Below are 13,144 nucleotides of genomic sequence, written 5' to 3'. Positions count from 1 at the left end.
GCTTGTTTCTTCCGATAAGACCGGAAAAGATCTCAAAGGATCGGTTCATCACTGTTTCCTCATGCAAGACATGACTACAATCAATAGCCTGCTCGCTGATTTTGAAGTCAGACTTGAGAGATGAAATCTCAGCTAGTCTTTCTATGATGCTCTTTATCTTATGACCCATTCTTAAACGGAATGCAATCTTATTGGAGCGTGAAAAGAAGCGCCGTAGCTTTCTGCTGGTGCTCCCTGTTGTTTTCACCACCTGCCTTCGCAAAGTTTCGCACTCGATTTCGTCCAGCACGTCCTCGGCATCATACAAGACTTCTCTGAGATCGTTGAGCCAGATCCTAATCTTGTCATTCCTTGATTGTTTCTGCTCAGCATCGGACAGCACTGCGTTGATGGCTTTCAATCTCTTTTCAAGACGAGCAATGTCAGCTTCAAGTCCCCATGCCAAACAAAATTCTTGACCAGCAAAAGAGCCTACCTTCCCTATAAGGGATTGTGCAATGGTGGTTGCAAAAGTTCCTGACATTTTCTTTTTGAGTGGAGAGAGGAGAATTTGTTGATAGGAAAAATGATTGAGATGAGAGTGAAGTTAAGTTTTCAGAATGGCAAACCTCTTGATTTCTAGCTACGAGCATGCATGTAAAGGCAACACAAACGCCTGTAATTTTTGTTCCTGACATTCCCTTATTCTTTCATTTATCTCTTACTTTGGAAACAATCTTCCTAATTAGAATCTATCCCTTACTTGAAACTTCCTAAGAAGTAAGCACAATAGCAGAAACAACCTTAGTAGAAAAGCAAGTGATCTCTCTCTAGAATCTGAGATGATCATGACGTTTTGAAGATGATATGGTGATGATGTATTGTTAATTAATTTCAGTTATGTATGTATGTATTTATATATGATCAAATTACAACCTAATCAATCCAAAAGATATTTGAACTACACTTAATTTTAAATTAAATAAGATTATAAAGAATTTAAACAACATACATTTGTGATTTAACAATGAAATGGAAGAATAAACAAGAGTAAAATAATTTTGAATTAAAAAAATGGGAATGTCACGAAAACAAAAAATTCCAATCATTGAAATTCCTTACCCCTTCCTCCTCGAGTTAACACTTAAAACTATTTTTAAATGCTAACCTCTCTTAAATTCCCTCATCCTAAAAAATCATCAAAACATTCCTTCAAGTCCAATATTCTTTGAAAGACAAAAACAGATATGAAAGATGGGTCCTTAATATCATTAAAAATAATTAACAAAGGAATGGGTTAAATAAAAGTAGTTCATAACATATACAATAATTGAGATTTTCTTTTTTATATCTTTTTTTATTCAATGTTAAGTATCTTTTGAGATAGATTATGTATCCATTGATATGAAGTTAAGGTTTTTGCTAAAAAAAATTATTTTAAAATGGTTTTTATGAAAAAATATTTCTAAAAAATAAATTATTTTTTTTTATATTTGACCGTAACATAAAAATAATTTTAAATATTTAGTTATATCATGAAAATTAAATTAGATAATCACTTATTGATGTTGTTTTTTCAAGTTTATCTAACACACACACATATATAGAAAGTGTAATGGTGAAGAAAAAAAGAATATCACATATTTATATATTGTTTATTTTATAAAATATAACTATATATATAATATAAATATTTTAAATATGATATTATAGACATATAGCCTTGTTAAATATTTTTGAGTAAAATATGTTAGTAATTTTTTTTCATTTTAAAACCTTGTCAAATATTTTTTTTAAGTAAACTCTATTAATATGTTTAGTTATATAATGAAAAATAAGTTGAAAACTATTTTTTGGTCTTTTGAAATATCAAATAAAATAAGTTGAAAACTAATAAATTTTAAGTTATTAATTTTTTTAAATAGTAAAAGTTTTATTTTTATCAAATATTTTTTGGTGTTTAGATAACATTAAAAATAATTTTTCTTTCTATGATATCCTAATTTTATAATACAATTTATATTATTTAAATGTATGATTATGAGTAATATAACATGTTTTGTATTCAAATATGTTTTCTTAATTAATATTATTTAAATTGAAATATCATATGTACTGATATATTAAATTAATATCCCTTTATATTATATATTAATATATTCTAATATATTATTTCCTATATAAATATAATAGTGATTTATTTTTTTAATAATATTATATTTTAAAGTGTTATATATATAATGAAATATTATATCACTTTAGTTCTTAGATCTTCATGAAAAGTGATTTTCAATTTTTATACCATAAAACATTTTTCTCCGTCTAAAACTTATGTTGTTGTTTTTTTTATCAAAAAGTAAATTAAAGATGCATTCCCAGTGTTTATTTAATGCATTTTTTGTGTGGTAACTCACATATATTTAAATAATTTTTTTAAAAAATTGAAACTAAATAATTAAGTCATTTTTAAGTGATATTAAGAATATTTTTTAATCTCAATTGAAGCATAATCTATCTCTGAGATACTCTTTAACATTAAATAAAAAATATTAATTATTTTATGTTATTGCTTATTTTCATTTAACTCATTCCGTTATTATTTAATTTTTAGTCGCAAATTCTCCACAATGACTTAATTTATTTGCTCATTGAAAATATAAAACCATTTTGGACCTGTCCTTGCGTTAATCACGACACAACAGCACATGAACTAGCCATGCTTATAAAAAAAAAATAAAAAAAAAAATAAAAATAAATAACAAAAACATCATTTCTCGCCGAAATTATCATCACTTCTATAAAACTCACGAACTCCACAAAAAAAGAAAAAGAAAACAATAAAAACAAGAAGACGCATAGAACTACGAAAGAACTCAAGCTCAAGCTTAATTTTCAGCATAAGGTGGTGATTACATGGAAGATCATGAGGTGGGCTGCTTTTGTTTTTATCTATCTTGAAGTGTTTCTTGAATCTTGGATTCATGAAGAATTGTGGGTTCTTCTTGATTTTTGTAGGCTATGGTTCCATTTCAAGCTTTGCAGGCTTATGGGATTGCTGTTGATGCTGCTTGCCCTGGCAAGAAAGCTGGGGATATTTGCCGCACTGCAATTCATGATTCTGCTGGTTATCAGGAACTCACTCCCTCATTATATACATTTAATCATCATATTGGATTCTTTTTTTTTGGCTGTTTTTGAAAAAGCTTATTAATTTGCTGACTTAGTTCAGTCATCGAAGCTTTAGTTTTAGCATTTTCTTTTCAATAATTGGTGAATAGAAGAAAGGTTTTTTTCTTTCTTTCTTTTTTATGGATTTGTAAAGTTAATTTTAACTTATTCAAAATATGTTTTTTCTCTCTCTATATATATTGCTTACCTCACACTTTACTTCTTAATGTGCAGATTATTGGGTTTTATCATTGCTGTATGTCTTCTTTGGGTAGTTTAGTGGATAAAATCTAATACTTTGAGACTAATCTTCACATATATTTGTTATTAAAATTTTAATTTTTGATTAATTAATAAGGTAATAAAAGACATTTTCTTAATGTAATAATAATTTTGTGATAACTGAAATGAATGCCTGTAGTGGCCGTGGTGATCTTAGTGATGATGGTGGTTGCGGTTGTGGTGGCAGTGTAGTAGTGATAATATTGATCTGATAATTTCTTTGATGGATTGTGCTGAGTGCTAATTTTGATAATTGCATGGTTGTGGTGATGATCATTTTACATGCATTATGTGTTCATCAAGATCCTTTTTTATGATAATTTATGTGTGTTGTTTTTCTAATAACCTGTTGGTGGATGTAGGTCTACTGATTGATTAAAGTACAAGCATAACATATCAATTTCATAAACTTAGTTCTGATAGGTGTTTTTTGGAACTTTATTGATTTTAGACTTATAATGATAGTCGTGGTCATAATTTTACTCTCAATGCAACATTCGATGAAGTTGATTTTGGCAAATATGATGGGCTGGTGATACCTGGAGGACGGGCTCCAGAATATCTTGCCATGAACGAATCTGTGTTGGATTGTGTCAGGAAATTTTCTGGCTCAGGAAAGCCAATTGCCTCTGTTTGCCATGGACAATTGATCTTGGCAGCTGCAAATTCAGTAAAAGGTCGGAAATGCACCGCATATCCTGCTGTGAAACCTGTGCTCATTGATACTGGCGCTCATTGGGTTGATCCTGAAACCATGAAAGCTTGTGTTGCTGATGGCAATATCATCACCGGAGCTACATATGAGGGGCATCCTGAGTTCATCCAGCTATTTGTGAGGGCAATGGGGGGCAAGATAACCGGTTCAGATAAGAAAATTTTGTTTCTTTGTCGAGAAAGTAGATTATTGTTGGGGGTGATAAGTAGAGATCAAGTTGGTTTTGGAAATTGGGACTGACTGATCAAGTGAAGTGAAGTGAAGTGATCGACAACTCTCATGGACTAAACAGTAAAAACAAATTGATACTAATGAGTTTGATTTTGGAAATTATTATTATTATTTTTTAACAATTCTTATGCTTTTCTGAGTTGGATATCAATTTTTATCCTAAGCCCTACTGAATTAAACCTTTTTATTTAAGTAGGTGTATATATCAAAGTTATCAAACTCTAATCCCTAGTATATATCAAAGTTATTAGTTTTAAATGATGTTATTTAGTTTTTTTTTATTTAAATAAAATAATATTATTTTGATTTTTTAAATCAAACTATTTATATATTTCCGATTATTTATTTTAGAACCTGACTTAGGTTAGATGTCAAATCAACGAGTTATCAAATTAACATATTTAACTGACTGAATTTAATAACAATAATATTTACATATAAACATGTCTAAGAAATTAATTTCTTATAATTTTTTTATATATTTATATTTAAAATAATAATGTTGAAATAAATCATTACAACGTTGCAATTTGATAACATCTGCACTGAACTCTCAGAAATTTTAGGTAAAAAAGTTATAAGAAGTTTAATTTAATGGATTCATGCTTTGTTGATTTCTACATGTTTTACTGGGATAATGGATTCATGGACTTTTAAGAGTCTTATTAGGCTATGGGCCTAGTAATGTTTGGGCCACAAGAAAAAAGAGTTATGAAAGATAAAAATTTAGATTTTCAAAGTCCTAAAGCTCTTTCTCCTCCCAGTTTCAAGAGAACTTGCAATGTTTAGAATTAGAAATTTATATGTTAAGCACAATTAATTGAAATATCACACACAATACTAGGAGTAGCAATACCGTTAACCACCCACTGTCAAAGGATTTCGGTGCCGTCCCAGCCATGATTTGCTTAAAAGATTTGGAGCAAGGGAAAGCGATCAAGTAGTAGTGAGGTGAGGCATGTGTGAATGACAGGGCTGAATTCTATGGATATAAATATATGTGCAGATGGGAGGAACCATTTGAGGAGTATGATTGATTAATTTTGAGCAAATATAAGGGAACGTTGAAACGAACGAGGATTGATGCCTTGTGCGTAGCACCCTAACGTTAACCCTAACATTTTGATTGTGTCGGGGAGAGGAATAAAATCATGGGACAAAATCAAACTTCAGGTGACATTCAATCGTCACAACCTGATTAGATACATATTTAATTATGTTTTTAAACTCTCAGTAGCAAAAACAGCATGCATGTTGAGTTTAAGTTTACTTTGGCACATTAGGAATCCATCAAACTTGAGTCCTCCCCTTCTCTCTTCGTTTGCAAGAATAAGTTCCGTTAATTGTCCGAAGAATGAAGATGTAAAGAGTTAGGTAAACCTCAATGGGAGATTAATTTGAGAATTATTTTAATAATATAATATACATAGAAATGTATCATAAGCATCCATGAAGTTTTTAAAAACAAGAAAATTTTGTAACATTATAAAGAAGGTATGGGAAGGGAATGTTTCACATTCATCAGAGAACATCATAGAGATTCTTCTAATGCAACCGTCGACTTTCTTGGAAGAATTAAATCACTGAAATATCGAGCTTTTTCTATGCATATTAGGATTTGATAGCAAGATCCAACATATCTAATATAAAACTGTATGGCAAAAAGTTTACTTTTTGGAAGGGAAATAAAAACAGATAAAGGAAAGACAGAGAGGAAGAATCCCGGCATTCAGTCACATGCAGCTGTATAATATTGGAAGGTAAGCAAAGATTCAACAAACGTAAATACACAAAATTTGAAACAAGTTATGAAAGGATCGACAGCCTAAATGCATTGCATCATCAATAGTTTAAAACACTCTTAAACTAAAATTATTTTAGTTTGGGTTATTAGCTAGCCGAGTTGGTACAAATCAATTAAAAACAACACTATTCTAAGGTTGTTTTAAAATTAAAACCATGTTGTTATTTTTTTTTTACAAAAATAAAAAGTTAAGTTGGATCTTAATTATATTCAAAGTTGACTTTTCATTCATGTTAATTTCTACCTAGCCTAGATCAAGTAATCTAGGTTAGCAGATCATCGGATTAATATATAATGCCAGGTCGAGTTTAATATCACGGTAATGTAATGAAATCGATCTTATGACATGTTATATTGGATTTAATTACAATTCTTTTTAGCACACGAATTTTTTTTATCAGCCTCATTAATTTGCCGGTCAATTATTATAGCTGTAACGATTGAAGGTGGTTTTAGTTTTGGTCATTCAATGTATGGGCTGGTGATTGATGCTAACTAGGGCAAAAACATTTTTTTTTTTTGTGTTTGGTAGCTGGTTTGGATTTTGATTATTTGGAAAAGGACAAAGGGGTAGAAACTTTGATGTTCTTTCAAGGGCCTTACGATTAAAATGACATCTCAATGCATGGCAAGTTTCCATAACATCCCTTGTTGATGTTGATGTTGATCTTAAAATTCTTTCATGGATAATGTGTAAATGTGTTTGATATTGTTTACTATAACAGTGATTTTACAGTTACGATTAAAAAAATACAAGTACAAGAAAACACATGCTAGTGAAAACTGCTTGAAATAAATTTTTACATGTAAAATAAATTTTAAAAAATAACATAATTTTTATTTGTATTATTTATATAAATACTTTTATTAACCTTATTGATTTTAAATTTGTTTAATAATATAACATTATTAAACTTTTCATACATTTATTAAGCTTGTTTCAGACTACATAATAATTTAATAAGATTGAAATCTTTTTTTTTTTTAACAACAAACCTCTTACGTTGTTTTATAAATACCTCTATGTTAAAATCACCATTTAAAAAACCTATTTTTCCATAAATTTGATGTATTTCTAACTTGTTAATAATTGTAATAACTGTGAATGTACATATAAAAGTTATTATTAACATAGATAAGTAAGTATGTAGCAAAATAATTTATATTTTTTTATTGTTGTTTGAAACCAATAAGTAGTGAATGGATATTTGGATGGTGATTATTAGCTTTCAGTTTTCTCTTGAAGGTCTATTTATAGCCTAGCAGTGAATGAATATTTGGATGGTGATTATAGATCTTTTATCTATAGTTTGATGAGACCCCTAAGCTATTTTTCTTTGATTTTTTATGTGAACGAATTTCTTATATCTTTTTATTAGGGAAAATGTCTTCAAAAAGTGTACATTCATTGATTTTATTATTATATTAGGATGAATATGTTTGATACTTGATTTATATAGATAAAAGAAATCCATATACACTATCAATGAATACACAATCCACTCCAGAGTTAGAAACGATAAGCTCAGTTTGGCAATCATAGTGCCTGTCGAGGTAGAGAAGCTGGTTAAAGTTTGTGCCTTTAACTGGTGGATAGTTGATGGATTTTCCAGAAAAGTTTTTGAGTGCTAAAAACAAGAAGGTTGAGGGGATAAAGAGAAGTTCTGTTTCAATGAAGGTGAAGATGGCAGAGAATGTCCATTTGGTGGAAGGAATGATAGTTGAGATAAGGCAAATATGTGTAGGGGAATAGCTTTAAATCTGGGCCTACAAACATCCCATGGCCTAGAAGCAAGGAAATGCTGGATATGTTAAAATCATGGCTGCCTATTTTTTTTAGATTAATTTGAGTATTTGTATTAATTTGTAAATATTATGATTAATTTTATAAATTTTAAAATTAATATATTATGATTAATTTTATAGATTTTAAAATTAACGATAAGTTTCGAGTGATAAAAAACTTAAATTTAAAACTACAAAAATAATAAAATTTTTAATTTTAATTGTTTATTACTTGAATTGAATACTACCTAGATGGTAAATGGCTGTCTATATTTTTTTTTTAGATTAATGTGGGTGTTCGGGCCAGCTTGTGCATACTACGACTAATCCCACGGATTCTGAAGTTAACGACTATGTAAGTTTTCAGTGGCCATCATATGAGCAACTAATGACTTAAACCTGAGACCACAAAGAAAGCAAACTCCTTAATCTCAAGCTCTTATCATTTACCCACCAGCTAAATGATCAGCTAGATGGTTAGGCTGCCTATATTTGACCAAGTGGAGAAGGGTCCCTTTGCTTTCCGACAAGTAAATGTACATGGTCGAACTCATTGGGGGACTTGGGGAGAGTTTGATGAAAAAAATGAAATGGAATCAATAACTCTGACAAATATTTTAATAGCTTGAAAACTTGGTGGTTCTGAGAGCTTATTATTCAATGTATTTAAAAAGAAATATTTTGAGATCAACGCGCGCACCTAACGCAAGCCAGCATGTTCCAAGCTGTCATTTGGACTTTTATCGAATGACTCCTGTGACATTTAAAATTATTTTTTAAAAACGTTTTTTATTAAAAAATATATGAAAATAATATTTAAATATTTAAAAGCTCGTAGGGGTGCCTTAACACCTAATGCCCTAAGACCAATTGGTCTAGGAGTCATTAGCTAAAAGCTCGTTACATAAAATACAATTATAATGAATAAAAATTTAAAAAAAGAAGAAGAAGAAGAAGAAGCTCAGTTTCTCGAACTAGAAAGGTTCAAGAGCTCCTAGGCCTCTAATAAAAAAAGCTTGGGCACACGGTATAAAGCAGCTCACGTATCTAGGCTTTATTTAAAAATAAAGTTCTTAATACTTTGTTTTAAAAAAAAAAACTTCTTAAAGGGCGACGCGTCACCTACATTACCTAGATTTAAGCGACCTCCGGTCACCAAAAACATCCAGGAGATCACACACAATACCGTTAACCACACACTGTCAAGGGATTTTGGTGCCTTCCCAGCCATGATTTGCTTAAAAGATTTGGATCAAGGGAAAGCAATCAAATAGTAGTGAAGTGAGGCATCAGAATGACTCCGTTGCATTTATTTATTTATTTTCAATTTAAAATGATGACATTTTGATGTGAGGGAAAATTTCATTTTTTTAAAGGTCCCCCAAGTTTGGTTCTTGGATCTTTAATTGTTTCATTTTTGGCAAATTTTAACTATTTTTTCTCAATTTCATCCCTAATTGCATTACATATAGTCCTTGAATATTGATACCTTTTTTTATTTGGTCCTTAGCTTTTAAATTTTTAATTATTTAATGACTTTCAACCTCCACTTATTGTAATGTTTTTCTTGTTTTTTTGAAATATTTTCTTCGCGTTGAAATATATTTTTTTAGATATTCAAGAGGGGTTAAAAATGGTGTTATAATAACATAAATAAAGAAGATGTGGAAAGTGGATGTGAAGAGGTGAATTTATCAAGGAAAGAGTAGGGGGCGGCTGTGGTGGTCTAGAGAGTGAAGGCGGCGACGTCAATGGTTGCTGATGGTAGTAAGCGAAGAAAAGATTCAACAACATAAATACACAAATTATCAAAGGATCGGTGGCCAACCTTGACTGCTACTGCTTGACGATCTTTCAACATTGCAAGATGGCCCTGGGTTAGTTAATATTTGTTGTTACCCAAAATTAACATCCATCAATATAAATAGATGCAATAAAATAATTTTTATTTGTATTTTTTACATAAATACTTTTATTAAACTTATTGATTTTAAACTTGTTTGATAATATAATATTGTGAAATTTTTCATGCTATTATTTAAAAGTTTATTTCAAACTATATAATAACTTAATAAATTTTAATTTTTTTTTACAACAAACATCTTAAGTTGTTTCATAAATACCTCTATGCCAAAATCATCATTTAAAAAAACTATTTCCCCATAAATTTAATGTATTTCTAACTTGTTAGTAATTATAATAACTATTAATGTACATATAAAAGTTATTATTAACATAGATAAGAATGTAGCAAAATAATTTATATTCTTTTTTGTTGTTTGAAATCTTTAACAATAAATCTTGCTTTGTATTTTCAGATGGTTCTATTAGCTTTCAGTTTTTTCTTGAAGATCTGTGAATGAATTTTTGGATGGTGAGTATAGATGTTTCATCTATAGTTTGATGAGACCACCTAAGCTATTTTTCTATGAGTTCTTATGTGAAAGAATTTCTTATATCTTTTATAAGGGAAAATGTCTTCAAAAAGTCTACATTCATTGATTTTATTATTATATTAAGATGAATACGTTGAATACTTGATTTATATATATAAAAGAAATCTATACACACTACCAGTGAATACACAATCCACTCCAGAGTTAGAAACGATAAGCTCATAGAGCCAGTCGAAGTAGAGAAGCTGGATAAAGTTTGTGCCTTCAACTGGTGGATAGTTGGAATTGTTGATGGATTTGCCAGAAAAGATTTTGAGTTCTAAAACAAGAAGGTTGAGGGGATAAATAGCAGTGCTGTTTCAGTGAGGGTGAAGATGACAGAGAATGTCCATTTCTGTAAATCTTGGCCTAGAAACATCCCATGGCCTAGAAGCAAGGAAAATGACGTGAAGGAAACAAAAAGGAGCACTCCTTGTCTTTTGCACAAGGAATATCTGGATAGTGATGATCCAAATTCAAGTCACTAATGCTAAATTAAAGCTTGATAACGATGATTAGATAAATTTAAGCTGCTTGTTGCTGGTGGCACATAGATTTTCAAAACAGAGCTCACAGCACCACCCCTGCCTCCTCTGCAAGCTGCAACCTGGTTTCGTTTAATATTTTAGCTATAAAATCCTGTATGACGAAAACCAGGTCTGAGTAAATATATTACAAATGGAAGAGCACCATATTCAGCTCCAAATTCTATCTGATAATCTCTACCACTATCATATATTTGGGCCAACCACGCCATGGTATCAAATCTAGAGATCGATCGTTTTTTTGTTTTGACAGTGTTAGTAATAAATTTTGATTTTTTTGATTTTTTTTATTTAATTTTTTTTTATTTTTTATATCGATTTATGTGTTAGTCAAGAATGAATTTTAAAAAATAAAAAAATATTATTTTTATATAAAAAATACTTTTAAAAAATCACTAATATAATGCAATCGTGCTCTTTTTAATAGGTAGATATCTGTTTATCCATTTGATCCATCTGTTTAATTCAGCCCAGATATGCTTTTAATTGCCAAGTAAAACTCAATCTTACAATAAGAGAACATTTAGGACTATTTTTGGAAATCAATTTCTTCTGATGCATTTTTTCTATTCTTTTTTCATTTTTTTTAAAATATTTTTTTACTGACATAATGGCGCCGATTTAATTAATTAAATTCACTCAAAATCAAAACTTTAAATTATTCACTAAATCACAAAATAACACATAAATTAAAAAAAAAAAAATAACTTACTTCATTTACTTCGAATAATTTCTGATAGTAAGAATCAGAGTTTACTGGTAGGTGATGAAGAGAGAGTTTGTAATCCGTGAAAGTTGATGCTATCTATCAGCGAAAATGAAATGATTAAAACATGGTTAAATAATTAGCTTAGAGAAAGAGAGAGGGGAGGTTTTTGCCGACGGTGGAGATTGCACAAAAAGAGCGAAGGAAGGCGTGTACTGGAGAGATGAATTTGTTAGGGAAGGAGTCAGGGTGGTTGTGGTGGTATAGATAGTGAAGGCGGCGCTGCTAAAGTTCGGTTTTTCTGGTTAAAGGAAGCAAGAAGTTGTGTTTGAGGGTCATTTTTTTTTCCAAGAAGATGGCGGTGGTCGTGGTGGTGTCGGAAAGTAGCTTGTTAGCTTGTTTTGACGAGGAGGTAATGTTTGTACGAGAAAAAGTGAATAACGGTTTTCCAAAAATTGGTTGGGATGAATGTTATATATTTTTGGTTGAAAATATATTAAAATAACATATTTTTTATTTTTTAAAAAATAATTTTTAATGATAACATATTTAAAAAATCTAAAATTATAAAAAATAATTAATTTAAATAAAAATATCTCAAAAATTTATGAAAAACAAGGCTCAGGAAGGAAAAAAAAGTAATGTCAAATAAAAATTAATATATTCAAAAATTGTTTGAAGGATTATGTAAAAATCATGTTTAAAAGCCTAATGACAAAACAATAATTTACTCCACATAAAAACGTATAAGAAATAATTCTATTAATTTCAATGACATAATTATGTTTACCTCTTTATTTTATTGAACTTATCTTATTTAAACAACCAAATGTTTATCAATTTATTGATGACAAATCGTCACACACTGCGAGCCAAGGAAATCAAGGCAGGGGAAATTACACAAAGCACACTCCAAGCCTTAAGCTGATCTTCAGAAGTGACAAAATGTTGTAGAAGATCTTAGCCGACAGGACCCTCACAGTAGTAAACCTGATGAAATTACACAAACATAGAATTTAATAATGATGTATTAAGTTCAAATAAATTTAAATTGCTGGATGAGTTAGTTAACTTGCATTTTATCATGATAATTGAATGTTTTCTACAGGTATATTGTCTTGTTCTTTATGATAAAAATGTGAAACTAAATATGATAAATTTAAATACTCATCAACCGTACCTAATCAGATGTTTCTTCACCACTGTAATCATTGTCAACCTTGATTTTAGGGATATGTTTGATCTTGGGCCAATCTTCTCCTGTTCCCCTTCGGCACCTTTTGCTCAACCTTGGACAACGAGTGATCTCAAGATTTTGAAGTTTATTTAAATTGCTGATGCACTCTGGCATTTCTTCAATGTTCGGACAGCCTCTGATGATGAATGTTTGTAAGGATTCTGCACATCCCTGAAGAAGTTGTTCTGGTAAAGCAAGAGTTGCTGGTAACTCTTCAAATATTACAATACGAAGGGAAAGGGAAAGAGATTGAATTT

The 13,144-nt window shown here is 29.9% G+C and overlaps 2 protein-coding genes across 13 annotated transcripts in view; one reads left to right on the top strand and one right to left on the bottom strand.

Moving 5' to 3' along the window:
* LOC105115963 (putative disease resistance protein RGA1) overlaps positions 1-13,144 on the bottom strand; it is a 42,630-nt gene that overhangs the window by 26,968 nt on the left and 2,518 nt on the right. For 4 of the 12 annotated variants that reach the window (XM_011013062.1, XM_011013064.1, XM_011013068.1 and 1 more), the window contains exon 2: positions 12,870-13,135. The exons of 6 other annotated variants lie outside the window; for them this stretch is intronic. In XM_011013062.1, the coding sequence (XP_011011364.1) occupies positions 12,870-13,135 (266 nt within the window). Of the gene's footprint in view, positions 1-12,830; positions 13,136-13,144 lie in introns of all 12 variants that reach the window. 2 more of the 12 variants (XM_011013069.1, XM_011013070.1) reach the window with 1 other exon arrangement.
* Positions 2,697-4,469, top strand: LOC105115962 (protein DJ-1 homolog D-like). Its single transcript, XM_011013061.1, has 3 exons — positions 2,697-2,907; positions 2,995-3,111; positions 3,881-4,469. The coding sequence occupies exons 1-3, from the start codon at positions 2,893-2,895 to the stop codon at positions 4,382-4,384; spliced, it is 636 nt and encodes a 211-aa protein (XP_011011363.1). The 5' UTR covers positions 2,697-2,892; the 3' UTR covers positions 4,385-4,469.

The sequence above is a fragment of the Populus euphratica genome, unplaced genomic scaffold, assembly GCF_000495115.2.
Source record: "Populus euphratica unplaced genomic scaffold, PopEup_1.0 scaffold823.1, whole genome shotgun sequence".
In the NCBI taxonomy this organism is placed as follows: domain Eukaryota; kingdom Viridiplantae; phylum Streptophyta; class Magnoliopsida; order Malpighiales; family Salicaceae; genus Populus; species Populus euphratica.
The sequence above is the reverse complement of the archived record's forward strand: the minus strand, read 5'-3'. Positions and strand labels throughout refer to the sequence as shown.